Source organism: Penicillium cosmopolitanum, assembly GCF_028827165.1.
Source record: "Penicillium cosmopolitanum strain IBT 29677 chromosome Unknown utg000008l:1.0-4398992.0:1.0-4402845.0, whole genome shotgun sequence".
Lineage (NCBI taxonomy): Eukaryota > Fungi > Ascomycota > Eurotiomycetes > Eurotiales > Aspergillaceae > Penicillium > Penicillium cosmopolitanum.
This window is the reverse complement of record NW_026622678.1, coordinates 1,533,157-1,560,673: the sequence shown is the minus strand read 5'-3', so window position 1 is coordinate 1,560,673 and position 27,517 is coordinate 1,533,157. Positions and strand designations below refer to the sequence as shown.

At 48.7% G+C, this 27,517-nt stretch overlaps 12 protein-coding genes across 12 annotated transcripts; 6 read left to right on the top strand and 6 right to left on the bottom strand.

Moving 5' to 3' along the window:
• Positions 1–894: 894 nt before the first annotated feature.
• N7509_007144 (TauD/TfdA family dioxygenase) lies at positions 895–2,266 on the bottom strand (the record flags this gene model as incomplete). Its single annotated transcript, XM_056631781.1, has 4 exons — positions 895–1,051; positions 1,100–1,405; positions 1,474–1,960; positions 2,008–2,266. The coding sequence occupies 4 exons, from the start codon at positions 2,264–2,266 to the stop codon at positions 895–897; spliced, it is 1,209 nt and encodes a 402-aa protein (XP_056487332.1).
• Positions 2,267–3,347: 1,081 nt separating this feature from the next.
• Positions 3,348–5,313, top strand: N7509_007143 (uncharacterized protein; the record flags this gene model as incomplete). The annotated part of the gene is made up of 6 exons (XM_056631780.1): positions 3,348–3,375; positions 3,432–3,576; positions 3,629–4,298; positions 4,337–4,438; positions 4,491–5,024; positions 5,083–5,313. 6 exons carry the CDS (start codon positions 3,348–3,350, stop codon positions 5,311–5,313), a joined length of 1,710 nt encoding a protein of 569 aa, XP_056487331.1.
• A 640-nt stretch (positions 5,314–5,953) lies between these two features.
• N7509_007142 (TauD/TfdA dioxygenase family protein) lies at positions 5,954–7,166 on the top strand (the record flags this gene model as incomplete). Its single annotated transcript, XM_056631779.1, has 3 exons — positions 5,954–6,173; positions 6,241–6,954; positions 7,009–7,166. The coding sequence occupies 3 exons, from the start codon at positions 5,954–5,956 to the stop codon at positions 7,164–7,166; spliced, it is 1,092 nt and encodes a 363-aa protein (XP_056487330.1).
• Positions 7,167–7,388: 222 nt separating this feature from the next.
• Positions 7,389–9,162, bottom strand: N7509_007141 (putative MFS sugar transporter; the record flags this gene model as incomplete). The annotated part of the gene is made up of 5 exons (XM_056631778.1): positions 7,389–7,774; positions 7,838–8,361; positions 8,423–8,660; positions 8,725–9,065; positions 9,122–9,162. The coding sequence occupies 5 exons, from the start codon at positions 9,160–9,162 to the stop codon at positions 7,389–7,391; spliced, it is 1,530 nt and encodes a 509-aa protein (XP_056487329.1).
• Positions 9,163–9,624: 462 nt separating this feature from the next.
• On the top strand, positions 9,625–9,822 carry N7509_007140 (uncharacterized protein; the record flags this gene model as incomplete). The annotated part of the gene is made up of 1 exon (XM_056631777.1): positions 9,625–9,822. One exon carries the CDS (start codon positions 9,625–9,627, stop codon positions 9,820–9,822), a length of 198 nt encoding a protein of 65 aa, XP_056487328.1.
• Positions 9,823–10,252: 430 nt separating this feature from the next.
• Positions 10,253–12,154, bottom strand: N7509_007139 (uncharacterized protein; the record flags this gene model as incomplete). Its single annotated transcript, XM_056631776.1, has 5 exons — positions 10,253–10,276; positions 10,331–10,589; positions 10,650–11,394; positions 11,455–11,841; positions 11,899–12,154. 5 exons carry the CDS (start codon positions 12,152–12,154, stop codon positions 10,253–10,255), a joined length of 1,671 nt encoding a protein of 556 aa, XP_056487327.1.
• Positions 12,155–13,042: 888 nt separating this feature from the next.
• On the bottom strand, positions 13,043–13,841 carry N7509_007138 (mitochondrial import receptor subunit TOM22; the record flags this gene model as incomplete). The annotated part of the gene is made up of 3 exons (XM_056631775.1): positions 13,043–13,096; positions 13,198–13,490; positions 13,730–13,841. The coding sequence occupies 3 exons, from the start codon at positions 13,839–13,841 to the stop codon at positions 13,043–13,045; spliced, it is 459 nt and encodes a 152-aa protein (XP_056487326.1).
• Positions 13,842–14,254: 413 nt separating this feature from the next.
• Positions 14,255–16,075, bottom strand: N7509_007137 (mitochondrial-processing protease subunit alpha; the record flags this gene model as incomplete). Its single annotated transcript, XM_056631774.1, has 2 exons — positions 14,255–15,907; positions 16,034–16,075. 2 exons carry the CDS (start codon positions 16,073–16,075, stop codon positions 14,255–14,257), a joined length of 1,695 nt encoding a protein of 564 aa, XP_056487325.1.
• A 452-nt stretch (positions 16,076–16,527) lies between these two features.
• N7509_007136 (uncharacterized protein) lies at positions 16,528–18,664 on the bottom strand (the record flags this gene model as incomplete). Its single annotated transcript, XM_056631773.1, has 3 exons — positions 16,528–17,753; positions 17,776–18,307; positions 18,437–18,664. 3 exons carry the CDS (start codon positions 18,662–18,664, stop codon positions 16,528–16,530), a joined length of 1,986 nt encoding a protein of 661 aa, XP_056487324.1.
• A 2,067-nt stretch (positions 18,665–20,731) lies between these two features.
• Positions 20,732–22,769, top strand: lcb2 (putative serine palmitoyltransferase 2; the record flags this gene model as incomplete). The annotated part of the gene is made up of 2 exons (XM_056631772.1): positions 20,732–20,836; positions 20,889–22,769. 2 exons carry the CDS (start codon positions 20,732–20,734, stop codon positions 22,767–22,769), a joined length of 1,986 nt encoding a protein of 661 aa, XP_056487323.1.
• Positions 22,770–24,009: 1,240 nt separating this feature from the next.
• On the top strand, positions 24,010–24,924 carry N7509_007134 (uncharacterized protein; the record flags this gene model as incomplete). Its single annotated transcript, XM_056631771.1, has 1 exon — positions 24,010–24,924. The coding sequence occupies one exon, from the start codon at positions 24,010–24,012 to the stop codon at positions 24,922–24,924; it is 915 nt and encodes a 304-aa protein (XP_056487322.1).
• Positions 24,925–25,470: 546 nt separating this feature from the next.
• Positions 25,471–27,096, top strand: N7509_007133 (ankyrin repeat domain-containing protein; the record flags this gene model as incomplete). Its single annotated transcript, XM_056631770.1, has 1 exon — positions 25,471–27,096. One exon carries the CDS (start codon positions 25,471–25,473, stop codon positions 27,094–27,096), a length of 1,626 nt encoding a protein of 541 aa, XP_056487321.1.
• Positions 27,097–27,517: the final 421 nt, after the last annotated feature.

The window sequence follows — 27,517 nt, the reverse complement described above, 5'->3', positions numbered from 1 at the left end:
TAGAAAAGCAGTGCCAAGATTAATCGGCGGAACAGAGCTGATTATGAGCTTCGCAACAGTCCCAATACGGTCCTGAGAATCTGGTTCTCGGGATGAGGGCCAAACAACTGGTCGGAAGCAATGCGGTTGTGCGCTTATCTAAGTTAGAAAGCATGAGATGGGCATCTTTTGTTTAAATACAACCCTGGGGAGACTAGAAAACCATGTGAGACCTCGAGAGTTTGGCAGTGCTGGCGATCATCTCCCCCGCACACTATTCCTGGTCTTTGTTCCGCTGTTAGGGTGCCTAAATGCACTTTATTTCCGCTTCCAAGATGCCAAGGACGCTTTGAACTGGTCGACTGCAGAGTGAGATCGGTTTCCTCGACGATGAAGGTAATATGTGGCGGTCGGAAGCAAGGCTGGAGTGGAATAAAATTTCCCAATTATTGGTCCCAGTACCAATCATTTAGAGACTGGATGCCTAACCAATAGATGTTAGCTAGAATAGACTAGTTAGTGGAAAGCCAATTAAAGAGGGTGTATTCTATTTAATATAGGAGAGCATAGGGCTCGTGTGTGTGGTAGCTTTTGTGAGCGGAAGACATTCCGTTTTCATAAGAAGGTATCTTCTCAGCCGGAACAACCCGCAGGAGAGTCAATCATGTCCTATCGCTAAAGGTTTCATCTTCATTTGAGTCGTATCAGTGAAGTACAATTCTGCATGGCCTACCCCCCTTCCTCGGGTGATCTACGGTGTCCCCGTGGAAATTCCGGTACTCAAAATAAGAATATCAGTGTGGATATTTGATCAATAAGATCTTAATTAGGCAATTGGTGAATGATTGTGCTTCACCCAGGAACCTTAATACAGTATTTCATGCTCAGAAAATCGCCTTTCTTCAAGGCGCGCATTTAAGAACCCACATTCTTTCGAAGAATCGGCTCCAGAGGGAATACTTGTTCGTCCTCGGTTACATCTTTATAAACTGTATCCCAACGGTGCTGAAGTGGCTCCGGAGTTACCCAGGCATTTTCTGGGTCGCGTAGCCAAAGTCGGAGCAAATGTCGCCTACTAATGTTAGCAACTTCTAGGTATCAATGGTTAGAAGAACCATACTCTTTTCCAGGTGCATCTTTAAATCCATTGCGAGCATGGAAGATACTAAGATTGTTGGCGTATTGAATATCGCCCTTCTGGAAGTCTAAGGACGCTCTGTGCTTTTCTGCTAGAAAGTGTAGTGCATCGAGTGCCTCTGCTTGGGCTTCCGTGATTGGAGGGATATCAGCCGACCGAGGCTGGGCTTTGAAGCCTGTAAAATAACGCCTGGCATACTGGATAAGCACACGCTCGGGGGTACTTGTAGTAGCTGGCTGGTGGTACAAAAGAGGCCGAAGAGTGTATGGCTTGTTTGGATTGTTGAATCTGTGCGAGTAAATTAGCATCGATTTTCAGGTCCTGGGAAGCGGGAACAAATAATGCTTTTTTCTTACCCATCAACTGGCCAATCCTGAGATAAAGTGTGGAGGAGATCAGGTCTCTCCTTTGCCAGAATATTATAGACATTCCAGCTACTGGAAAGATAGCTTTCACCACCCTCGGCCGCAGGACTCAGACAAAGAAGAGAGATTATATCCCCTGCGTCTGTATGAAAAACTTGCTTATCGGCCGTATTAGAAGGTGCGCCAATTTTCTCCCTCTCAACGGTGTTGCTGATGTCCTTGATATGCGATATCACCGGGGAAGTTCCATTCTGAAGTCGCGTGTCCTGTTGGCGACCACGGATGCATCCAATATGGGACGAAACGCCGGTGTAGATGATGATATTGTCTTCTCGGGAATAGCTATCGATGCGCAGTCCCCGTAATACAAAGAATCCCCGGCCATTGTGGATTTCTTTAGAAAGATATCTTAGGACTGAATGAAGGTTTGGCAAAGGGAACGTGAACTGGTTGATGTGCCCGAGCGGCTTATTGAGGGCTACAAAATTAGCTTTTGTTTGGCTCTAGAAGTTTCCAAATGCATACCCTTAAAACTATTCAAGGCAGCGTCAATCTCATCAAGCTGACCATCATTCAAATGATAAGCCCAGTCACTCCGCTTTTCAATATCCTTTCCTTCCCAGACAAGAGGAGAGATAAGCTGGGACGGAAACCCAGTCGGCACATCGGTTTGAAGATTTCCAGATTCAAGTCGAAGACGAGTTCGCTCCTGGTATTTTGCGAAGTCGGGGTGATACTCAATATCGGGCTGAGTAGGCCGAGTGATCGTTTCGACAGCGGACATGTTGACAAGATTGAACCGTGACTGTGAATAACCGTTGCAGAAACAGCCAGCCCCCAAGGTTTAAGATAGACAAGCACTTAAATAAACATCGACCTTGTATTTCTTACGTACAAACTGCGATCGCGTTTGATCGCGCCATGTCCTATTTCTTCGGACAGTTAATTAATCAAAAAGCATCCATTCGCTGCGGTTCGCAGCATAAGCCCCACTCACGACGATTTTTCAGCTGTGTTGCATCGATCTGCATTGTTAAATATTCAACATGTTACGCCAAATTCGCGGGTAGAAAAGCGGGGGGATCAGAGTCGTGCGTGGCATTTACACCAGCAAGCGTGTTCTAAATCGCTAGTCAAGTACTAATAGTAGTAGGGTGATTGATGGTCTGCAAGCTGGAACAGGGCTGGGGGTAGGAGTAGATCACAGCTTCAACCGAACCGCTCGTATATTTACCATTACTAGTAGTGACTAGTAGTACCAACTGTACTAAGGCTCAAATTATTAACCTAATTTATCAGTATAGCCTATGTCTATGCTAATATTACTATTACCTAGGAGGTATCAGTAATAGTATCTCAAATTATTAAGCGTCGACAATATACTAATTCGAACTTCAATGAGACCACTCAGTCCTCGTTTGCTGGGCATCAACCAGTGCCTAGTGGTACTAGTAGTAGTTTCAAGAATCTTAAGATATTTTTGTGATGCTGAGGTATAAATTAAAGGCAGCCCTAGAGTCATCATTAATCCACGTCCCCAACCTTGGAACTCAAACGACAAGCTCCAGGAACAGAAACACAGAGCTTCGCTGAACTTGTTTCTTTCTAAACACGCAGGCTCCATGCTATTGCACACTAATAATATTTCGAATATTGCATCAAGTGGGTCCGTTATCATTCCATATAAACATCCGATGGCGACAGATCAGCGGACTGTTTGGGCGCGGCGCGTGCCCACACCAGGATTAGGACGATCACGACATTTATGCTACATAGTTGTCATTTCAGAATGGTGCATCTTGTACTCCGTAACTGCCATTTAAGTCTTTTGGCCGGCTAAACAATGGTCAGAACACAATACCGCCATGTCCAAGCACCCCCAAATCGCACACGGTAAGATTGGCTTGAATTTCGTCGAACAAAGATGCGGCTCTTTACTGACGAATCAGCATCCACCGAGGCGGATTCGTCCTCCAGCAGCGACGATGGCTCGAACTCCAGCCTTCAGGTTAAGGAGGCGCACATTCTACAAGAACGCAGGATCGGCCTTCTTGGGGCGATTTCACTCATCGTGAACAAAATCATTGGTGCAGGGTATGTGAGCCTATCTTTGACTAAACATTGGACAGCTACTCACCCAAAATAGAATCTTCTCGACTCCAACTTCTATTTTCAAACTAAGTGGCAGTCCGGGACTAGCCTTAATTCTGTGGGTGGTCGCCGGAGTAATCTCAACATGTGGTGCCATGGTACTACTCGAGTTTGGTAGCGGTATTCCAAGATCGGGTGGTATGAAAGTCTATCTAGAGCGGTGCTTTTCACCCCGACTTTTAGTAACCTGTGTATATCTCTTCTACTGTGCTATTCTACGTGGGTCTTCTCTTCTCTTTTTTTCTATCAGTCTTCAGTTACTAATTTGGTTATTCACTACAGAGACTTCGGCTAGTAACGCCATCACAGCTTCATCTTATATTCTCAAAGCCGCCTCAGTTGATTCTACTACCTGGAAACTTCGAGGACTGGCTATTTCTGCTGTCTCATTTGCCGTCGGTATTCATACAGTGGCACCAAGAGTGGGAAGAGGATTGCAAGATGTTCTTAGCATCGTGAAGCTATTCACACTCTTTTTTATCGTATGCACAGGATTCGCTGCCTTGGGGGGCCATCTTAGGGTTCCTAAGCCAGACAACCTTTCTGTCTCTTCGTCATTCCGAGGCACCTCGAGTAGCGGCTATAATATCGGCACCGCATTGCTAGATGCAATCTTTTCTTTCCAAGGATATGATAATCTAAATGCGGTAGCTACCACTCACGCTGTACTCGGCAACATTCAGAGGCTAACTTGTGCTCCCAGGTCTTGTCTGAAGTAAAGAATCCCCAGCGTACTCTTCGCATAGCACTTCCTACCGCCATGAGTCTGGTTACCGTGCTCTATGTGCTAGCAAACATTGCATATGTATGAGTCCATTTCCCCAGATGATAATTTCCACCCACTAAAATGTTTTCAGTTTGCCGGGGTTTCGCGCGAAGACTTCCTAGCTTCCGATCTGACAATTGCTGCCTCTCTTTTCAACAACGTCTTTGGCAATTCTGCAGCTATTAAAGCATTGCCTGCTCTGGTCGCTATCTCTGCCATCGGTCACCTGCTAGGTGTGGCTTTCACTGTTTGTATGTATCGACGATTTGTGGCATCCTTTATTTCTCAAGTCAGAGGCTTATATGAAATGACAGCGCGAGTCTTGCAAGAATTAGCCAAAGATGGTGTCACGCCCTTTCCCAATATTGTCATGCAAAATCGACCATTCAAGACTCCCATTAGCGCGCTCGCAATTCACCTGGGGGTGAGTATTATCTTAATTTGTGCTCCTCCCGCAGGCGCTGCTTTCGATTTTGTCGTTGGACTTGGAACTTATCCTACAGTCTTTCTCTTGACATTTGTTACTATTGGATTGATCAAACTGCGCCTTTTAAAGGATGAAGATTTTCAATCTAATTTTAGAGTTCCTTGGCTGATTTTGGGCTTCTATCTCGCCAGCAACATCGTAAGTTGCTCCTAATCTCTCTTTGCAATGTCAAATTTATGCTGACGAATCAACCCAGTTTCTTTTGGTGATGCCTTTTATTCCTCCATCTAGTGGTAAAGGTAACACCAGTCTTCCTTACTACCTTTCTCCTGTGGTGGCACTAGCTATTCTAGCTGTTGGTGTCATATATTATACCATCCGCTTTGTACTATTGCCGTGGGTCTTTGGGTACAAGTTGGAATCGGTGGTGGTCGATTTGAGTGACGGGTCGCAAGTCTCCCGATACAAAATTAAGAAGACAACTTGAAGTACTAGTATAGTATTTGAAGGCTTCCGAGGTCCGGACCTTTAAATATTAAACTCGACGAGATCATTCTCTTTCGAATTGCTCTCGTCGGATCACTTAATTTACCGAATCCACCGAATCTACCGGAATAGCCGAATCTGCCGAATCTGCCGCAGTATACAATTAGCTTACATTGGCTGGTTTTGTCAGGTGTGATTTCGGGTGAGGATATCGCGATCCCTCGCCCTCGAACTTGATTGGGTAGGGCTGGATAGATGCGACCGATGCATTAACTATTCTGCATTCAAAATAACATCTGAAAGCCAATCACGGACCTATTCTCAAATGTTTTCTGGCTTTGATCGAGCGTATTTATCTCCTGTGTAGATCATTATAATCCTAGTTACACTCTCGACTAGTTACTACTAGTATGGACGGGAAAGGCGTGCCGGATAGTTACCCCGCATATCCTATACTGGACTAACCGCTGTAAAATATGATTATCTCGGCTAAGGTGCGAGTCGTACAATTTATTGCGTGCTACGTATACTCATCCTTTGCCATGGCCCGGCTCTATATAAATGGTGGAATTGGGCCCAGAAACTTAACGTAGATTTTCAACAAGAGTGAACATTCCGATTGCTATTGCATCGTCTTCACCATGGCTCCTGGAATTCAAGACTCGTCTCTTCCTTCTCGCCCTGCACCTAAGGATGGCACTACTTACCCTGTCCCACTGAAGCTTACTGGTGTTTTGGACAAGTTTTCATTTGAGGATACGACTCCCGCCATTGGTCGTGAATTTCACAATGTCAACATCGTCGATGACCTCTTGAATGCCGAAAATGCCGATGAACTGATTCGCGACGTTGCTATTACAAGTAATTATCTCTAACTCGCATTTTCAGTCTATCTACAAGCCTCAAAGCTGACCACCTTCTGATACAGTCTCTCAACGTGGAGTTGTCTTTTTCCGAGCCCAAAATAATCTCGATGATGACTTGCAGAAGAAGTTTGTCCACCGACTAGGCCTGCTTTCTGGCAAACCAGCAGACTCAACACTTCACATTCACCCGGTTCTCAACAACACCAGTGAATTCGGAGTCAACGACGCACAAGTCAGCACCATCAGCTCGGTCATTCGCAAGAGAATGTTCCGTCACCAGAATCAGGCCAACAAGCGCCGCTATGATTCAGCCCAATGGCACTCAGATATCCAATTTGAGGAAGCTCCAGCCGACTACACCTCTCTCCGACTCACCCAGCTTCCTAGCTCTGGTGGAGATACACTCTGGGCCTCAGGCTATGACCTCTATGATCGGTTTTCACCGGCTTACCAAAAGTTCTTTGAGGGGCTTACTGCAAACTATATTGGCGATGGCTTCCTCAAGGCTGCGGAGGCAGATCCCAATATCATCGTTCACACCGACCCTCGAGGTAGCCCACTAAACACCGGTTCTCACTTGTCCGCTGTTCACCCTATCGTGCGGACCAACCCAGTGACCGGCTGGAAGAGCATCTATGCCGTGGGGCCATTTCCTAAGCAGATTAATGAGCTTACCCAGGACGAGTCCGATGAGCTTCTAAAGAAATTCTATAACACTATCCTCGAAGGCCATGACATTCAGGTCCGGTTCAAGTGGAGGAATGAGAACGATATCGGTTAGTGACGAGTCTCCTTTCTGAGCCCCTCTTGCTTTTCTAACTATATATTAGCCATCTGGGATAATCGATCTGCATTCCATACCGCTACATTTGATTACGAAGGTCTCGGCGAGCGATATGGCCACCGAGCGGTTGGTATCGGCGAGAAGCCTTTCCTCGACCCCAACAGCACCTCGAAGGCTGAGGCTCTGGCCGCCAGTGCTAAATAAGTTCGCAAATCCATGATACTTTCCAAGAATTAGCTTCTGCATATATCGAAATGAACTTTACATCTGGAAAAAGAATCCATTATCAAGGCGCGCTCGACACGCTGGTATTAAAAGCTAGCAATCTCCGCCGGGCCTATTAAGAAAAAGAAGCCACCTGGGAATTTTCATCGACACCCGCACAAGAAACACTTGCTCATAGTTAAAAAACAAGATTAACCGCTATCAGCGGTGTTCAACCTTCTCAACCGTGACCGTGGCGGGCTTCTCGCTGCTCTCTTGGGCTTGGAGACCCTTTTGGTGAGCAAGAACCTCTTCACCTTGGACAACGTGGTTGGCACCGCCAAACAGAGCATCTATCTCCTCGAGAGGAACTTGCTTAGTCTCCGGAATGAAGAAGTATACAAAGACAGCCAGCAGGAAGTTGATTCCAGCAAACATGTAGAATGCGTAGAAGCCGCAGTTGTCCAAGAAAATAGGGAAGAACTGTTGGAAAATAGTGTTCGCGACGTTTTGAGTCTGCGAAGCCATACCAACAGCCTGGGCGCGAACGTTCATGGAAAATATTTCTGATGTCCAAATCCAAACAGTGGCACCCCATGATGGTTTGTCTATAAAGTTGTTAGTAAGGTGAATCCACACAGAGACGGATCAATGGAACGACGATGACTCACAGAAGAAGATAAATAAGAATAAAAGGAACACAATCGAGATTCCGACTGGTTCAGATTTCGCTCCGCCAGCCAAGACGGGCGTTTGAGTTTCAACACTGGCAACGATGATCATACAGATACCCATACCGATGCCACCGACGATCAGAAGGAATTTTCGTCCGAAGCGGTCGATGATCCACACGGCATTGAGAGTGAAAAGAATACCAAATGTAGCGTTCAGAGCGTTGATGAGGGCAATTTGGCTGCTGCTAGTGAAAATCTTCTGGTAGATCTTGGTAGAGTACGAGTTGAGCGAGCCTTGGCCAGTGATTTGTTGACCAGCGTTGATAATCAAAGCGAGGAGCATACGCTTGCGCAGAGACTTGTCCTTCCACAGAGCAGAGTAGTTTCCGGAGATGGCCTCCTTCTCATACTCAATAGCTTCGCGGATCTGTAGGATTTCATCCTCAACCTCTTCCTCGGTATCACGAACTCTGCGGAGAGCGAGACGGGCTTTCTCGATATTGTTTCCACGTTTGATGAACCTGAATTATGTCAGTTGTCTTTTTCTCGCACCTGTTGAAGTAACAGCATAGTGCAACTCACCAACGAGGACTGCCAGGAATAGTGGGTAGGAGAGCAAGAATTATAACCGGAACCAAGAGCTGGAACATGACAACCATCTTCCAATCCCATTCACCCAACTTGGGAACATTCTTTGTGCAGGCGTAGTTGATCCAAAAGCAGATGAAGGAACCAACAGAGTAGAACATTTGCCAAAAGGTCATGATCTTTCCACGGATCTCAGCAGGTGCAAGCTCGCCAATGTAGATAGGGCCGGATGCTATGAAAAGTGAAGTTAGCTAACTGTTCACCCACTCCTGTGCCACTTGGCATGTGAAACGTACTCAACGCAATACCCTGGCCAATACCAATTATGCATCGTCCGGCGATGAAGCATGCAAGGTTGCCACGAGGAGCGAATGTCTGCATAAAGGTAGAAATGATGACCAGAACACAACCGGTTCCCATTCCGACCTTACGACCAAAATAATCGGCGATAGGGCCACCTAGGAAGAAACCTCCGAAGATAGCGCCGACGGTATAAGCAGTGTTGATAGAACCTATCACGCTGGAGTTTGGTTCACCGAACCAGGCCATCCAATTTTTAGATCCCTGGACGGAATTGAAGACGGAGGCATCGTATCCGTACAACACCATGCATGCTGCTGCTACACATGAAATGAACCTATACATCGTCAGCTTTAAACTTGCCGCGTCTGTTGATAATATTTCAAGTCTCACCAGTTATAGCCCCGCTTCCGGGTCATTGTGAACGTCGCCATTTTGATGGTAGAGGCTGGTGAAACAAGGTATGTCAAGTTCAAGTTCAGATCGACCGGTACCAAAGTGACTTCACGCCACGCTGTATCTCACACTCGATACAAAGCGTATATTATGCGTGTTCTTTGATGCACGCTTGTTGCAGCCCTGATAGGATATTGGAGAAGAACTATCCAGGGGTAGAAATGAGCGGAGGCACTTCTCCAGATATATAGTGGCCCGGTCAGACACTGGCACCTGAGAGTCTGGGGCAAGAAAAAAAAAGCTACTGAACGCCCTAAGCAGAAACAATCACGGCACCAATCAAACCATGTTGGTATAAATGAACTCCAGGCCCACTAAGCACCGCGTGCAGCTTGATAACGCCAGGCTGACCCCACGGGGATCGCTGAGTGGTGGGGTTTCCGGAGGCTTACCAGGCATAGACAAGCGGCCATTCTGTTGAGCGAAGGTCATTGGCCTTGATGGAGTCAAAGGCCATGGTCCGGACCTGGGGTAATGTTGATCTGGGGTTCGAGGATATTTTGTCCCCGCGGGCAGGCCTGGCGTCGGCATTTCCACGAATCAGCACGGTGCCGGACCGGGGCTGGGAGAAAGTCGACTCCACCAATCGCCAGAGACGCCATGGCCAAGCAAACGCAGACGAACGAGCTAAAATGTGAGCAAGGTACGCGTTTTGAAAGGATTGCCGTCGAAGAACAAGTTGGGAGATGTGAAGCGAGGTCTGGTGATCAGGTGGCGACGAACGCTTCAACGCAAAGACCCCAGGTTGACCAAGATTGGATCAGTCGGGAGTGATGATGCCTCGATAGACATATTGCTTATTACTGATTAGTTTCAGGCATGAAGCCATATTACTTGGCTACGCAGATTATGCAAGATAAGTGCAGAGAACCAGGCCCTAATGGCCGGCAAAAGTCTTAATAGACGTTCACTGCAACTTGAATGCATGATGAACCAATCCACTTGGAAATGCAATATGTAACGTAACGCAGGGGTATCGCGATGAAAAGAAAAAGTATGTGGAACTCTCCCACCTTCGAAAGACATTGTACTTTCTGTCCATGTACAACGCTTAATATCCTTTTGGGTCTAGAAACGACCAGTCCGACTAGGCTATATTGAGGTCAGCTTCGTGCCAAAGAGTTGAGCGAAAAATAGAAAACATACATGATTCTGCTCCTCTCGAGCCACTTTGAGGTTGGTATGAAAGTCGCGCCAGAGCTTCTCGATCTCATTGTTTTCTTTCATAGTCTTGATAACCTCGATAGCGTTGCGCGTCTTATGCTTCTGCTTCATTTTGTTCCGGCGCAAGACTTCTTCATCTTCCATATGGCCCATGCGCTCGAGATGATCGACAACCCACTCGTTGAGATGGTATCGCCAGTGGTAGAGAGTATGCGCACTCTGAGCGTTGGCTTTGCACGTTCTATGCATGTATCACGAGGATTAGTAAATGCCAAAATTTCATATGCGCGAAAATATTTACCTTCCAAGATAGAAGCTCCTGCCATCCTCGGCCAAGATATGACCGTCTCTGTCCCGATCCAGCCCCTTTTCCTCTTCATCAGAGGAGCTTTCATTAGCCACAGACGTCTCGCTATCTTCACTGAGAGGTTCTAAAGTCGCCATAGAGTACGGTTTCCCAGAGAACCTTAGATCGCTCGAGGCGGGATGGCCAGAACGCTTGCAAGCATCGCACGAATGTTGCATTGCGGTTGGATATGGAGTAATCTCAAGACTAGGCCGAGCAAGCAGTGCCCGTCGGAAGTCAACATCCCACACAGAGGACATAAATTGAGAGCCGGTTCGCCCTTTCACCTCGTCTTCAAGCTTATTGAAAGCCATCTCATACATGGGGTCCGAACGAGGAAATGCAGGATCGATACTATTGTGTATCATCCAGCAGACGACGTCTTCAAAATATTCCTTCAGTTTTTTGTAGGCGTGTCGAGTGAATTCAAATGGAAGCTCTGTAGGAACTCCAAGCGCGGTCGTATCGTCTTCGAGCACGAAGTCGTCATCATATTTATCAAGGTCTTCATCGCCATTATACTGTCCGTCACCCTCGTCATCCGATATCTCGATGGTGGATGTTTCCCCTTGAGCGGTTGCGTCTGAATCGCTGTCGTCTTTGATTCCCGCGCGCTTGCGACGTAGAGCTTCGAGGTATTTTTGTCGCTGGTCTTTCGCCGAGCCAGCGATATGGCCACGCGTCCGCGACTTCTTCACAACTGTAGACAACCAGTTAACCTATTGCATAAGACTCCACGACATACACATGCATGACATACCTGAGTCTTGGAGATCTTTCACATCCTCATCAATCTCTTCCTGATCTTTGTCCATTTTAGCACGGGGCGTTTGAGGTGATTCGGATTTCGATCCGCGTCGTAGTCGTTTCGTCGGAGATGATACCAGTGGCTTGTCGGGATCGCTTGGTTCAGAATCGCCTTTAGGTCCGCGTCGTAGTCTCTTCGCCGGTGATGAAACCAGCGGCTTGTCGGAATCACTTAAAACAATCGGTGCATTATCGGCCTTACGCTTGAGACGACGGGCGCGAGGAGTTTCCATATCCATATCTTCAGGTTCGGCGAGTGAGGAGAGTGCGGGTCGTTTTCTCTTATGCGAACTCGGTACAACTATATCGTCATCGGATGAATCTTCCTGTGGTGGTTGTTCTTTGACATGTCAGTTGAATGCCTCGCACAACTAAAGACGAAAGTGATTTCACATACTGCTCCCCTCTTCCTTTTTCGGTGTCCTGATTTGCACTTCCAGAAATTGTTGAAGAGGGCGATGTCGCTTCGACGGTTCAGCGCCACCGATGCGAGAGCCTTGAGATCGGACTGCCGCCATGCTAGGATGACCATATGAGAGTCTAGCCTGACGGTCGCTTGTCTCGTCGTTACCGCTGCCATCGCCCGAGGATACAGCCGCAGTTACTGGGGCGAAGGCAAGGCGCGCTTGCTTCTTCTTTGTTCGGCGGGGCATGACGAAATGAGAGTTGGAGCTGTTGAAGATGGTAGAAGAGAGAAGCTGAAGGATAGATCAAGTCAGGTACGAGTAGGGAGAGCATCTCATAACAGAGACCAAGTACACGTCATAGATCATATCGAAAGACCATGTGCAAGCCCAACCTTTGGAACAAATAAACCTTTTTTTGTCGCGCCGGCCGCGCTGGGACGCGAGAGCACGTGACTAGTATAGCAGCCTGATGAGCATCAGATTAGAAAATAGCGACTCTTGGGGACTTGGGAAATTCTCTAGTCTTCAGGGTACTTAGGTATCTATATGACATACTAGTAGATTTGGCAGATTTTAATTCTCTAAACCACGCTTTAGGTATCTTGTCTAGTGAGCAATGGGCTTGGGGTTATCTCTGGAGGCAGAATGGCCTCCCAAGTTATTTTCTTCGACTGTAGAACTAGTGATCCCAAATTCATAAGTTTCAAGAAAAAAAAAACATGTTATGAGCATGAAGAGGATGTAATACAAGAAAAGATGAAACAAAGAATATTGAGAGGAAATAAGATAGATGTGATTGTACAAATACATGCATGCATGAGCTGCCGGAGCCAAAATTTCTGGAAGAAGACATCAAGGAAGCAAGAAAAAGATATAACAAAAAACAGGGCAGCTTTGCCGGAAACCAAATGACTCGATGGCAAATCGGGTTGAACTATTTTATTTCGCTCATGTCTTCGTCATGCCGGCCGAGGCACGGTCATGGAATCAATCCACTTGATTGCCGGCCGTCCGGTTTATTGCCAGGTCACTCAATTGATCTGGGCGTCCGAATACATCCCTATTTGTTTGGGATGGTGGGCGATCGATTCACTCGGTTCCTCGCTACTGCTGTTTCCCGGGGCGATGATTAATTTACAAGGTGGGTTGGGCCTCCTGCTTCTCGGCCTCGGCGCCGGGTGTGAGCATCTGTTGTAAGAAGATCTAGTCAGTAACCCGTCCAATTGATTCGTTGCCAGACAGCGGAATCCTGTGCGTGGTGCGGTGGGGAAATCAAGATTTGATCATACCTCGTTAGCACCCTTAATCATGCCCTGCTCACGCTCCATCTGGATGTACTGCTCCTCCTCGGCGTAGGCCAGAGCCCAGGGGACACCGATCAGGAAGGCGCTAGTGCTGATGATCCAGAGGGCCTTGCCGCTGAAGGAAAGGCTGGCCTTGGTGAAGGATGTGAGGGAAGAGACGGAGCTGGTGACGGTGCGGCGGGCGGAGGGAGGGATCATGTCCTTCAGGGCGGAGAGACGCTCGGCGAAGGTCTCCTCGTCGACCTCATCATCGTCCTCAGCCTCGGAGATTTCTGAGTCTGCGAATGGGAAAAAGCGTGTCAGATGTCAATTCATTGATTTGAAAAAAACGATGCGTGTCATTTCGCCGGGGTAGGTGATGTCGAGGTGGCCACGATTATCGGCAGTGTCGGATTGGGGTCGGATAGAGACAGGTGACGCGCTTTTCGATATCGAATCGCGACGAAAAAATTCGATTGGCGCATGGCGGGAAGAGTGTGGTCGCGATGAAGGCAAACAGGAGGCATCAAACACTTACCGGTGTCACTGTAGTCCTCATCCTCGTCATCGGAAACCAACAGAGCGTCGTGCTTGCTGGGCGTAGGCTTGTCGGTGAAAGCCTCGTCTTCGACCTCGTGGAGCTTGACCATTTTGGCGGGTGTGAAGGGGAGTGATAGGATAGGATGGGATGGATGGAGAGGGCGTTAAGAGATGGTGGATGATGGAACTGGAAGAACGGAGACGGGGAGCGCGAGTTCAGTTCGGGACCGACTTTTTTGCCGGGCAAAAGCGGCGAGGAGCTTGGACCCGCACGACCCTACGTAACTGGGTGAATTCGATGAACTACGAGTATTTACTACGTTCGATTCATGAAAAGTCAAGGTAATTTACAGAGTTGTGTTGTGTTCTGCTGGCCAGAGTCTATTGTACACATTGCCTTTCCATGCAAATGCTGCTCCCCTCATTAATCAATCCTCCTACTACAACCCAAGGAGCATGTGAGCACATCCTCTATACGGAAGTGCCTAGCATATCCTCTATATCATAAAGTGAAATACTTTATTTACCTCCGACCAAGCTTCCACCGCGCAATGCGCTCCTGGATTTCTTCCCAAGGGAAAGACCGAAGTTTATATCCCTCCAGCTCGCCCTCCTGCAACACAACGGTGGGCTTTCCAGTACCCTGTCCGTTGTTCTGGACGTTGCCGCCAAAGACGTGACGAGCAACGCGGCGGAGGTCCTCAACAGTCAGAGCCTCGATCTGGTCGCACATTTCACGGACGCCAACCTTGCGCCCGTGAACCTGCACCTGACGTCCGAGGTCCTCGAGTTCCACCATGCGGGACTCGAGGTTCATCAGCAGCGAGGAACGGAGTTGGTTCTTAGCGCGGTTAACTTCCTGGGTTTGCAGGGCGGAGTATCCGGTATCCAAGGAGAGGGACTGCAGTTCGCGGCACATCACCTCGAGCATCTCGGTGGTCCGAGTTGGGCTGCACGAGGCAGAGATACCAAAGATGCCGCTGTCGGTATAACTGTGGTTGAAAGCAATGCAGCTCTCAACCCATCCGTGCTGGTTCAGCACATTGGTATAAAGTCTGGAGTACATGCCCTTTCCGGGGCCACCGGCTGAGAAAGAACCGCCACCTCCAAGGAGGGTCTGGAGAGTAGCGAGAGCGTAAATATCTGGAGAGGAGATGGGGAGAGCCTCAAAAGCAAGGTGGATGTGGCTCAGGCGGGGGAGCATAGGGTTGGCCGGAGGCGGAATCGGGGGAAGTGCCACAAAGCCTCCAGTATAGTGAGCTGGTCGTCGGAGGTCCAGCGTCGAGGGCTCGATCAAGGAGGGGTCGAGGGGTGTGACGACACCGTCCTTCGAGGCGGAGCCCGATAGTTTCTTGAGGAATGGAAGCTTGGATAAGAGCGAAGAGTGTGTGTTTTGTGATGCGGCAGGGCTGGTCACTGTTGAAGAGGCAGTGAACTGAGGAACAGTCGGGACTTGACCCTCCTTGGCCGCGGCGTGGGAAGCCGATAGAGTAGTGTCAATGCCTGATCCAGACAGAACAGGTCCCTTGGTCATGTCCCTCGCCTTCATGTCACCGAAGTACTGCTCGGTGAGCTTGATGGCGTCCGCATGGGGGACACCGGCAAACGCAACCACCATTCGGTCCGGGTTGAAGAAGACCTCTCTGTATCGCTCGACCGTGGCCTTGTTGATTTCACCCAATCTCTCCTCGGGGCACAGCAAAGGGTTGCCTAGAGTGTTATCCCGGTATGCCGTCATGTGGACGAGCTCCGGCAGGATAAGTTCGGGCTTCGCCCAGATCTCGCCAATCTCATACTCCGCGGTCGCAAGTTGCTCCAGCACTTCCTGGTCTGTGATGAGGGGATCCCGAATGGTCTCTGCCAGCAGGCCAAGGGTGGTAGGGACCGCCGAATTGAAACTGGCAGACTGGTACATCAACGACTCTCGAGAAGAAGCACATTGAATGTTACCACCCAGTCCCTCGAGGACCTCCAGCATCTCATCTCCGGAGCGCTGCTTGGTTGATTTGAAGGCCAATCGGTCCATAATGTGACTAACGCCGCGCAGACTGGCATCTTCGTACCGGGAGCCAGCATCAACGTAAACTCCGACGCCTGAGAAGGGGCCCGGTAATGACTCGGTGGCGACACGAATTCCGTTCGGGAGAGTGGTGATTTGATCGAGCTCGGAGGGGTCCTAATTGTCCAAAAGAAATCCAGTTAGAGATAGGAAAAATGAGAAAGGGCGATCAAGGATATAATACCTTAGCGGAATCATTCAGAGTAACAAAGCTCCTCGACACCGAGCGAGGAGCTCGGTGACGGGCTTCGCGGACTCGATAGCCCGCAATGCAGAACGGCGCATGATGTGTTTATTCCGACACGCTGCAAGCTTCCAATGAGTGGATATTATGCGTTCTACACGCTTTCGCTTCGATCTTGCGGAGGTCGGAGGTTCAGCGCGGCGAAGAATCGATTCCGGAGAACTGCACCGAATCCGGATTAGATAAGCGATTGTATGATTCAAATGGGATTGAACAAGAAGCACTCAAACAAACAGAATTGTATTTTTTGTAGGCGTTATTTGTCATATACACTAAAAGAATATCCTCGTCCTCGTTTATTACTCATTTTCGGTTCCAAGAGGAGCTTTCACTCTTTTGTTGCTGACCGAGTTCCAAAGTCTAGATCCAACATGATGACATAGTAGCACCAGAGGTAGGCCCGCCGCAAACCGGACCCCCCGAAAAGAGTCTTGATTCACATTATAATTCCTATATCCAATTTATCCAGTTTATATATCCAACTCAGAGACAATTAGGGGTTCTCAGATACCCAATTACGATACCAATCAAGACAATGGGCGTTGGCCACGCTGGCGCCGATCTTAATGTTCAGTCCACACAAGATTTGCTTAACCGCGTTCTCAACCTTCTTGCCATTAGAAGTGACCGGAATCTCGGGGCAGGCTTCGATGACGCCGGGCACATGACGAGGACTCAGTTCCTTGCGAACGACAGCTTGGATCCGTGATGAGAGTTCCTTTACATCGACGATGCTATTAGGTGCAAGTCTGACGAAGAGCACGACAGTCTCATCGGTGTCGATGCCCTCTCGCCTTCGGCCAACACAGAGAGAGTCTTCAACCTCCTCTGCAAAATGCTTGAGGAGTATGTTGTAGATTTCCGCGCTTCCGAATCGGACGCCAGAAGGCTTAAGCACGCCGTCGCTGCGGCCCAGCATGACCACACCACCCGTCTCCGGGTTCACGCGAACAAAGTCTCCATGGTGCCAGACAGACGTCCCGAAGACTTCAAAGTAGCTCTTTCGGTATTTTTCCATGCCAGTCGCGTCGGGTGGCCAAAACATGACGGGCTGTGCTGGGAATGGGGTTGTGCAAACAAGATCACCTGGTTCACCCGAGGCGCTGATATCTTTACCGGCGTAGTCAAACACAGATACGGCCATACCGAGGGAACGGCATTGAATCTCGCCCTTGTAGACAGGTAAAATCGGACATCCAGAGCAGAACAAGGACAGGATATCTGTGCCGCCCGTGATAGAGCCCAGCATAATATCGGAGTGGAGAGAAGAGTAGATGTACTCGAAAGTCGATGGAGCCAGCGGTGACCCAGTACTGAAGATAGCCTTCAGAGTTTTAAGGTTCACAGGGCGGTGCTTGTTCTTGCTGGGATTCAAGGCGGCTTGTTCTAGGATGGAAAGGTACTTCGCGGAGGTGCCGAAGTGGGTGATCTGGAGTTCTTCTATCAGGCGCGGCATGGCCATTTCTCCTTTTCCTCCTTCGACGTCGAACGGGCGGAATGGTGATCCATCATACAGTACAATCGTTGCACCACTGGCCAGGGCGGAAACGAGCCAGTGCCACATCATCCACGTTGTCGTCGTAAAGTAGAAAAGTCGATCACCGGGTCGGATTTCGCAGTGAAGGAGATGTTCCTTCTTGTGCTGTAACAGAGTGCCTAGCGAGCCGTGCACAATGGGCTTCGGTGCACCAGTAGTTCCCGAAGAGTACAGAATATAGACTGGATGATCAGGGGGGGAGACTAGCAAACTCCAACGGGGCTTCTTGGTCCCGAACAGTAGACAGGAACGTTCCCAAGGTGACTGCCTTTCCATTTTGGGGACGGACATCTGCAATATCAAAATCTAGAGACTTTGCTATCTCAAAGATCACTAAGAGCTCGAGATCAGGCAGCTCGGAGACGATTTCGCGCACTTTGGCATGGGAGCCGTGGATCTTGCCATTGTAGAGCGAGGAGTTGTCCGCAAAGAAAACCTTAGGTTGGATCTGCTTCAGTCGCTCTAGGACAGCGTGCACACCAGTATCTGGAGAAACACCAGTCCAGAAGGCCCCGATGGATGTCGCAGCCAGCATGGCAACAACGGTGTTGGCATGGTTGCCCACAAACCCTGCAACACGGTCGCCAGTCTGGAGACCGGCTTCCTTCAAAGCATTGGCCGTTTGGCGAACGCGCTCTCGCAACTCCTTCCAGGAAATGAACTCGCGATCAGCCTCAGTGGCTCCAATGATGGCAATTGAGTCCTCGTCTGGATTGGCCGCCGGGAAGAGCAGATTCTCGGCAAAGTTGAGAGCACTTCCTTTCGAAGAACGCCGGTCGAGGAAAGAGTGCCTGGTCGGTTTCAAGAACCTGTGACCACGATTAGCCACTTGGGGTTCTTGTTACATTAAGCCCTCGGAACTTACCGTGTTGTATGGCTTGTGAGCTTTGATATGGGTATAGTGCCAAATCTCTTCCCAGAATTTGGCGGGCTCCGATGTGCTCCATTTCCAAAGGGAATCATAATCCGACAATAATAGACCATGCTTCTTGTTTATCTTGGTCATAAAATCATATATCTGAGTGGACTCGGGCGATGAGTGACGCCATAGTTCTTTCGCATCAGAAGTCACAGCCTCGTCAATGTGCGGCATCGTTTCTGAATGAGCAATTGAGGTATATACGACACAGAAACAGGACAGTTGAAGCAGAAATGACTGATTGAAGTGAGGAGAAGGAAACTCTTTTTTTTTTCAAAGGGAGAGGCGCCAGTGGCAACGGTAGTTTTCGGCGGTTTTGTTGGACCAGTTCAGGGGACCAAGCGGCGGGAAGTATAGCTTAGGTACCACCAGAAGCGTACGGAGTAACCACCCGGGAGAAGTATACGGATAGCGGGGTTCTCGCCGGATTGGATGGTCGTTGCAGGGGTGATCGGTGTAAGAGAAAGAGATCAATCATACAATTCCAAACTCTGCCTCGAAGGGATCGTGGGGCGGAGAATCCCCTGGATTGAATCGGGTACTTCGTACTTGCATTGCCGCTGAAACCCGCGGCTGCGGGTAGCATCAAGCGGTGGCAGCCGCTGGATATGACTATGCACTACGCTATATAAGTAAGGAGGGGAGGGGTTATCCTGTTGGAAAAACTTGGTTGATCTCCAGGATTCCCTCTACATATCTCTCCGCTCATCTTCTACCCTCCTTCCCCCATGACGATGAAAAGGAGGGGGATTGATCGTCTTCTCCTTGATGCGGCAATGCGGCATGCGGAATGCGGGCCATTGGGGTGACATCTCTGCCTCAGGCCCTGAATAAGTGGACTACTAGTCCGTACTAGCAGGAAAATTGAATGTTCCTGAAAAGAACGGGACACTTGAGAGGGTCTTCGGTCTTTGGTCTTTGGTCTTAGTCTTGGTCTCGGCCTCGGCCTCAGTCTCGCCTCGGCCGTGACCGTTTTCATCCTGCAGGTACCATCACATCACGCTGTGGCCCACAATACTCGTACTGTTGTTTGTGTGAGATGACATGTCGATCTCTCCAGGCAACCTTTTACTCTTAGTAGGAAGTACGAGTACGGAGTACTCGTACATGCATACAACAGCTGCATTGACTGGCCCCTGGAATTGTTGTCTCATGTTAGGCTGCAGACATAATCAAACCACTAGTACTACTCCAAGCAGCCCAGAGTGCAGTATAGGGCACTCGGATGATGACCCTAGCAATCCAGACAATCAGGCCCAGTGGGCAACTCTCGAGTAACTAAAACTAACTCTTTTCCTTCGGGTCCGATTCTTGGTTGACGGTGGATCCCAATGAAAAAAAAGTTCATGGATGTATTGGGATGTAAATTACGGTAGTATCGCTGTGATATGCTGTGTAACTGTGGTAATACCAATACCCCTTTCAATACCAGGAGGTGCATGATGGCTTGATGCAGCATCGGGCACTATTACGATTACTCTCGCTCTCACTATTGCTGCTACTGTATTTACTCCCATCTCATCTCATCTCCCCCCTTCTTTACCCTCTTCTCCCCCCTCCAAATCGAACCAAACTACAAGCTAGTTTGTGATCGTGGAGACTTCATTGCTCACGAACATTGGACTCCCCCCACGCTCCTTGTTCCGGCCTCCCCCCCCCTTTTTTGGTGTTGCCCCCATTCCACGTGTGAAGCCACACTTTTCTAAGGGCTTCACCCAGCCGGAGGTCTTCGGATCCCGCTTTTTGCGATCATCAGCCACAATTAATCACTTCGAGGTATGTCTTCATCTACTATTCCACTTTGAATAATCCTCCTTCTTTGCCTCCGACACCTCCGATACCTCCGACACTCGCGCATCCTCCCCCAATCTTCAACTTTCATCTTGAATCCAATGGAGGATCATCCCAACTGACGATCTTTCACCCTACCTCAGATCAACCTTTTCTCCGGTTGTTGTCGAACGAACCAGAAACTCGAATAGTCGAAAGCAGAAAATTGACTCGGTCTCTGCTGCTTTCTCTCGTCACTCGGTAGTCCTTGCCTCAAACCACCTCGACGCGTTGAAAACCCACATACACACAACACACACACACACAACACACAACACACAACACACAACACACAACACACAGACATACACGCGCCCACCCCCCACCAACATCCCAGAGAAATCACAGACGGTGCCGGTACAAAAAGTCCCCCGTCGTTCTCCTCCTTGAATCGTTGCTTCCCTCTGTGCGATGCCTCGTCGGTTTAGCAACAACTCCTCCTCCAACGACACTTCCAACCCGCCGTCCTTTTCTCCTTCCTCCGGAAAGGGCGGTATTGCCAATAAGGCATCCTCGGTCAAATCCAATCGACTCTCTCAATTGTTTTCGAGCTCCCCCTAAATCCAAGGCTCAGCCCCAACCTATACAGGCGGCCCCCCAGTCGACCGGTGGGAATCCTCCTAATAACGCCTCTCCGCCGATCAGCTCGGCATCACTGTCCCTACCGACAATCTCTCTGTCCACAGCTACTGCCGATTACCCTCATACCGACGAAATGCCGACGACACTCTTTCAGCCTCCTACCCCCGAGGAGGCCCGCCGGCAGGCCAAGCAACATGCCCAATTCGGCACCATCGGTCACCCCTCCCACCGCTACTCGAGTCGACACCCTGGCGGTGTCTTCCCGGAGCCGGTGATGGACGAGCCGCCGTATTATTATCTGCTTACGACTTATATCAGTTACCTAATTCTAATTGCCTTCGGACACGTTCGTGATTTCTTCGGCAAGCGCTTCCGGGAAGAAAACTACCGCCATCTCAAGTCCCGCAACGGGTACGGTGCCCTCAACAGTGATTTTGACAACTTCTATGTGCGCCGTCTCAAGTTGCGAATTAACGATTGCTTCGAACGTCCTGTTACGGGCGTTCCCGGACGTACCATCACACTGATTGACCGGGCTACAAACGACCATAACCAGCACTTCTACCTGACTGGTACAACCACTGATACCCTCAACCTGAGCTCCTACAACTATCTTGGGTTCGCCCAGTCGGAAGGACCCTGTGCCGACATTGCGGAGGACTCTGTCCGCAAGTATGGAATTGCAACCCCCAGCACCCGAGCTGAGACCGGTACTCAGGATCTTCACGTTGAGGTCGAGGATCTAATTGCCCGATTTGTGGGTAAGGAGGCGTCGATGGTCTTCTCAATGGGCTTCGGTACCAATGCCAACGTCTTCCCCGCGCTTGTCGGAAAGAGTGATCTGCTCATCTCCGACGAACTGAACCACGCCTCCATTCGCTTCGGTGCCCGTCTCTCTGGTGCATCCATCGCCATGTTCAAGCACAACGATATGAAGGATCTGGAACTCAAGCTCCGTGAGGCCATCTCTCAGGGCCAACCCCGCACTCACCGTCCCTGGAAGAAGATCTTGGTTGTCGTGGAGGGTCTTTACTCCATGGAGGGCTCCATGTGCAACCTCCCGGGTCTTGTTGCCTTGAAGCACCGCTACAAGTTCAACCTCTTCGTTGACGAGGCTCACTCTATCGGAGCTATCGGTCCCCAGGGTCGTGGTGTGTGTGACTACTTCAGCATTGACACCGCCGAAGTTGATGTTCTTATGGGTACTCTCACCAAGTCTTTCGGTGCCAACGGCGGTTACATTGCGGCAGACAAGTACATGATCGAGAAACTGCGAGCCATCAACTCCGGTATCTTCTATGGTGAATCTCCCGCCCCTGCTGTCCTCATGCAAATTTCGTCCGCTCTTCGCATTATCAACGGCGAGCTCGTCCCGGGCCAGGGCGAAGAACGCCTGCAACGTTTGGCCTTCAACTCGCGGTACCTCCGCCTCGGATTGAAGCGCCTTGGCTTTATAGTATACGGCCACGATGATTCTCCCATCATCCCTCTTCTTCTGTTCAACCCCGCTAAGATGCCTGCCTTCTCCCACGAGATGCTCCGACGCAAGATCTCTGTTGTGGTTGTCGGCTACCCAGCCACCCCATTGGTCTCATCTCGCGCTCGTTTCTGTGTCTCTGCTGCCCACACCAAGGAAGATCTTGACCGAGTTCTGACTGCTTGCGACGAAATCGGCAACGTTCTCCAGCTCAAGTTCTCGACCGGTATTGCCGGTGGCGCTCTGCCTCCTACCGAGGAGATGACTCCCCCGCCCGAAATGGAGAAGGAATGGCACCGCAAGCGCTCTGTGCAGTTGACCCCTCCTCGATGGCGGATCGAGGATGTTATCCGACGCGGAGTCCAGGATGTTAAGTCACCTCTGTATTAAATATGACTTTTTCTTCCCCTCTGTCGCTACGTGGGACTGTATTTGAACGCGATGCACATTGAGTTGGAGTCTTTGCGATTGGACGATACCTCGGTCTCGGTTGATGCTGGTCACGCCGAGTCGCGGTCAGAACTCCATACCTCCCCTTGCTACTCTTTTTGCTTTTGCTTTCTTCCCATTCCCGGTCGTGCTTCGGCGTTGGGTTCACGACGGCGTTGCTCGGATGTCTCAGTATGGGTGCAGTGCAGAAAGAAGAGAGACGTTTAGTACCCGGGATGATGAAGAGGACTCAGGAAGAAAAGAAAGAAAAGAGAAAAATTACTCACCCGGTCATGAATTATTCGAACAAGCAACGAATGGATATGCCCCTGTTTTCCTATGATGCTCCTCCCCCTTTCCCTTTAAGTCCATCTTCTCTTCTCTGTCACTCTTATCTTGCTAAGAATATTGCTTAATGCCGCCTCTCCCGTTCCTCACATTGCATATCGCATCGCTCATCCCTGGCTACCCTGTGGCTTCTCCCCTTTCCCCATGTCACTGGCGTTCGTTGCAGAGTACGCAAAGCTCTGGCTTTATGCTGTTTTCAACCCATGCCTAATCATTAATGAGATGATGTGATAAGACTGGACTGGACTGGACTGGGGCTGGGCGAGTATCCTAGCATGGGAACCACATGTACACATTACTTTCTACTTGGCTGCCCTTAGGGTTGGTCTGGTTTTTGGCGGGTTGCTCCCCGTTGACGCCGTTTCCTTCTTGAAGTACTTGTTTATAATTAGATGATTCGTTGAATGTCAATATACTACTATCATACGGGTTTATTTAGTAGCTGTACGTACATACTCAGGTTTTCAACCTTTCCAGTTCACAAGGTTTGAACAGAATCTTTGTGTGAGCAAACTTGAAGTAATACTGGTCGCCTGTCAAATAAACCTTGGAAGGATAGCTTTATGTACTAGTATGATGGCAGACCTGCAATCGATGTGTTCATTGGATGCTGCTTCGCGCCGATCGAATGTAGCGTATCGTGCAGTTCCAACCCCGCCTTGCACTCAGCCCCATTGAAACCGAGAGATTAGGCATCGACGGCGTCGTCGACATCTTCCGTTTTATTTATCCCTTCAAACCACCAAAACTCATAATTCCCTTGGCCTCGATACCATTCAAGACTCATATCGGAAAAGGAGAAGAAGAAGGAGGAGTGCAAAGAGATCTTCCTCACTCGACAGGCGCCGTCAATATGACAGAAGCCTTGACCGTGGTAGGCGCCGTTGCATCCGTCATCGAGCTGGTAGACTTCAGTACAAAAGTATTTGACCGAGTCAATCAATACATTCACCGTGTCGATGAAGCTCCAGAGAACCTACGAGATATCGCAATCCACCTGCCTCTCTTCATCGACGCATTACGTCGGATCCAGTTTCATATCGACTTCGGCCACTTTAATCCGCAAACTTCATCCGCGCTGAAGATTTTAATCGACGAATGCTTTTCACAAATGAATGCGCTTGACGACCTCATGACAAAGTTGACACCTGAACAGGGTGATTCTAAGTTGACAAAGACTTGCAAGGCAATTCTCAGTCTGAAGGACGAAAAAGCATTGGAATGCATCTTCTCAAAAGTCTCCGGCTATATCAAGATGCTGCTCCTTTATCAAAACTCCGTTACTTCAACTCACACTATGGCAAACACTAAGCTAGTGCTGAAGGAAATCGAGAATATATCCTTCTTGAAGCCAGCTACGGGGATAGACTCTGTTACGATGGGGGCACTTGTGGTAGACTCCGAGAGCATATCTACGGGAAACAACACGCAATGTGCGGGTTCTAAAAGTCTCGCCAAATACTACAAACGGACCAAGCAACGCCGAATATCATACTTTGTGGGACTCACCAGGTTTGGCTTGCTTTGGGCTTTCCAGGCAGACTTAGATCTCTCGTGGGGCAATTATGGTTTCTCTATCAGTCCTAGCCTTCATTTTCAACAGCTGGTCAAGAATACGTCGCCTGGGTTTCAGTTGGTATTCAAATGTTCCAAAGAGAAGCTTGACATTCAAACATCATGTGGCAACCTGCTCAGATTATTTCAAGTGGGGACTGTCTCTCCGTGGGATATTTTCCCCGATGGAGCGACATGGCTCGAGGTATGTTAAGACATTCGTTGTATGGAGTACTATCTATTAACAGAGATACAGAGACTGCTAAAGCTTTCAAATCACGGCAATCCACATTTAGTCCTTCGGTTTGTAAGAATTTTGTGCGAATGTAGTGCGCCAATCAGAACCAAAATACCGCAAGTCAATGATTCCTTCAGTCGGGGTTGCCTTTCGGATTCCGTTATTAACAACTCTGTGGATGTAGGATTCTATCGCTTGTTGCTGAATGGAGCGAAACTGGAATACATTTGGAACTACTGAAAGAACTATTCGCCTCAGGATATGATTGCTCTATAGATACTACCGATACTGCACGTTGGAAACCTTGGAAACCTTGGAGAACTTGCACTGCACCAAGCCTCCTCCCACGTGGATTTTGCTATTCTCGGTCCTACAACTGCGACGGCGAAGGTAAGCCTTTCCTCCTCAAATTTCTTGTGGAATGCTCCAAGAACTCTTATGGTAAGTCTCGATGATTTTCTCGGGAATGTAGACCCTTGTGTCTAATATTTGCACTCAGGAGTTTGGGGCCAAACTCCACTAATGGACAGTATTCTTTGTGGAACTAAACCCGAAATTTTGAATCTTTTGGAACATCCACAGTGTCTTCAGGGGAAAAATTGTCTCGGCCAAACAGCGATTCACGTCGCTATATTACGGCCAGATGTGCTTTCGACGCTATTGCAGACATATTCCAAGTTCGATGTCGCAGATATTAATGAAGCCGACTTCTGTGGTAACAGCCCTCTAGATTATGCGGCAGCCTATGGGTACACTGATTCCGTGATTCAACTTCTCAGGGCAGGAGCGGATCCATTGAAAGACGGGCATCTCAGATTTCTGCACTGGGCTTTATTTTGGGATCACTGGGACGTCGCAAAGAAAGTTTTTGCATTTTTCCGCACAACTGCACACTTCTCTAGTGCATTCCTGAAAATTGAACTACATCATCTCATGGAAAGGGTGCCGGGTCATTCAGATATGTCTCGTTGGTGGCGGCGAGCTTACTGGGGAAGATCGCCCGAGTTTCTTGAAAGGATGTTCAGTCTAGGAGTAGACAGGAATATTCTATTCGAAAACGGCAACACCTTACTGCATTATGCTAAAGATTCAAAGTGGATAGATTGCGTTTTCAATGCAGGGTTTCAGCAAATTGACCACCGGAATAATGAAGGCGAAACTGCTCTCATGGATCTCATTCCAGATGGTAGTGAGCTTGTCGGACATCCTCTAACGCAAGGCTGCAGTGTCAACCATCAGAACAACAGAGGTGAAACTGCTTTGCAAAAAGCATTTGCAAAAGAAGAATTTCATCGAGTTCCAACTTCAGTTGGCGGAACTACTGCAACTCTCAAATCCTTTTACCACGAGTCAATGTCAAATGATCTTGCCACCATAGCAAAACTTCTTCATCACGGTGCAGCTACTTCGATTCACGACAAGTGTCGTTGCCCTTGTGCTCCTGACGGATGCCCCCCAGTTCGTCAATTGCTTCGCCTCCATGGACAATCAATAGCATATATATGGATTATGGAATGCTTACTTATGCTGATTGATATCCAAGGACAGCCAGTCGCACAAAAGGCACTGTTTGAGATAAAACGAGTACACGAATTTGAAGTAGCTGACATGAGCCATGTCTGCTGCAATAGAGAGCCCAGTCGCCCCAATGAACCCCTGGATGATGCAGAAATCGATGAAATTATCGACGAAGAAAAAGAGTTTGTGGAACTTCTAGAAAAGAAAATGAAAGATCCAGCCACCAGCCCAGACAAGAATTCGATTGAAGAGAGCTGGCTCACTTTGCTCCCTCACTTTCGGACTCCAGACAAGCCCTTTAGACGCGAGGAATACTGGAGATCGTGTGACCCCTATTCAATGTATCTTTCTGAACAAGTTCCATTGACATCTGACACCTTGTTATCGCATGGCATCACGAGAATGCTGAATATCACTCGCGCCGAGGAAGAGAAAGACCAGTACTGGACCTTGGTAGAAGCTACAGATGGACATGCAATGCCGCCAAGTTCAATCTACCCTGCCTGGGTTGAGTGGGTTTATAAAAATCCAGACAAATACGATTACCCATTTCCAGTGGACAGAAACTGGTATGAAAGAAGGAAGTATTGGGCTACTCGACAGGCTGAGGTTCTTGAGGGGCTATCTTGATTCTTGAGTACATTATCCAAGTATAGAAAAACTCTCGCTTACCATTTTTACCGTATGACTTTCTTCTTCTGAAACATTATAGTGCTTATTTTTTTGCAAGTTTTTTGGTGTCTTTTTCTACACTCAAAAGCGAGTACACGTATTATGATCAATAAAACTTACGAGCTTGCTTCTCAGAACAGATATTACGCAATAATACACATTGTACTATGTACAAAGCTAGCAGATAGTCTGCGGTCCCAAGGTTGATAGACTTGCTCAGTACCGAGGTACTACTGGTACTAGTACTAATAGCTATTCCCGTCTCGGGATGGACCTTCAGGGCTTTAGGGTGACTGCCTCTCCGGCCTTGGCATCTACTGGAACAAATAATAAGAGTAACAATGGTTTCACTTGATGAATATACATGTCATATATACAG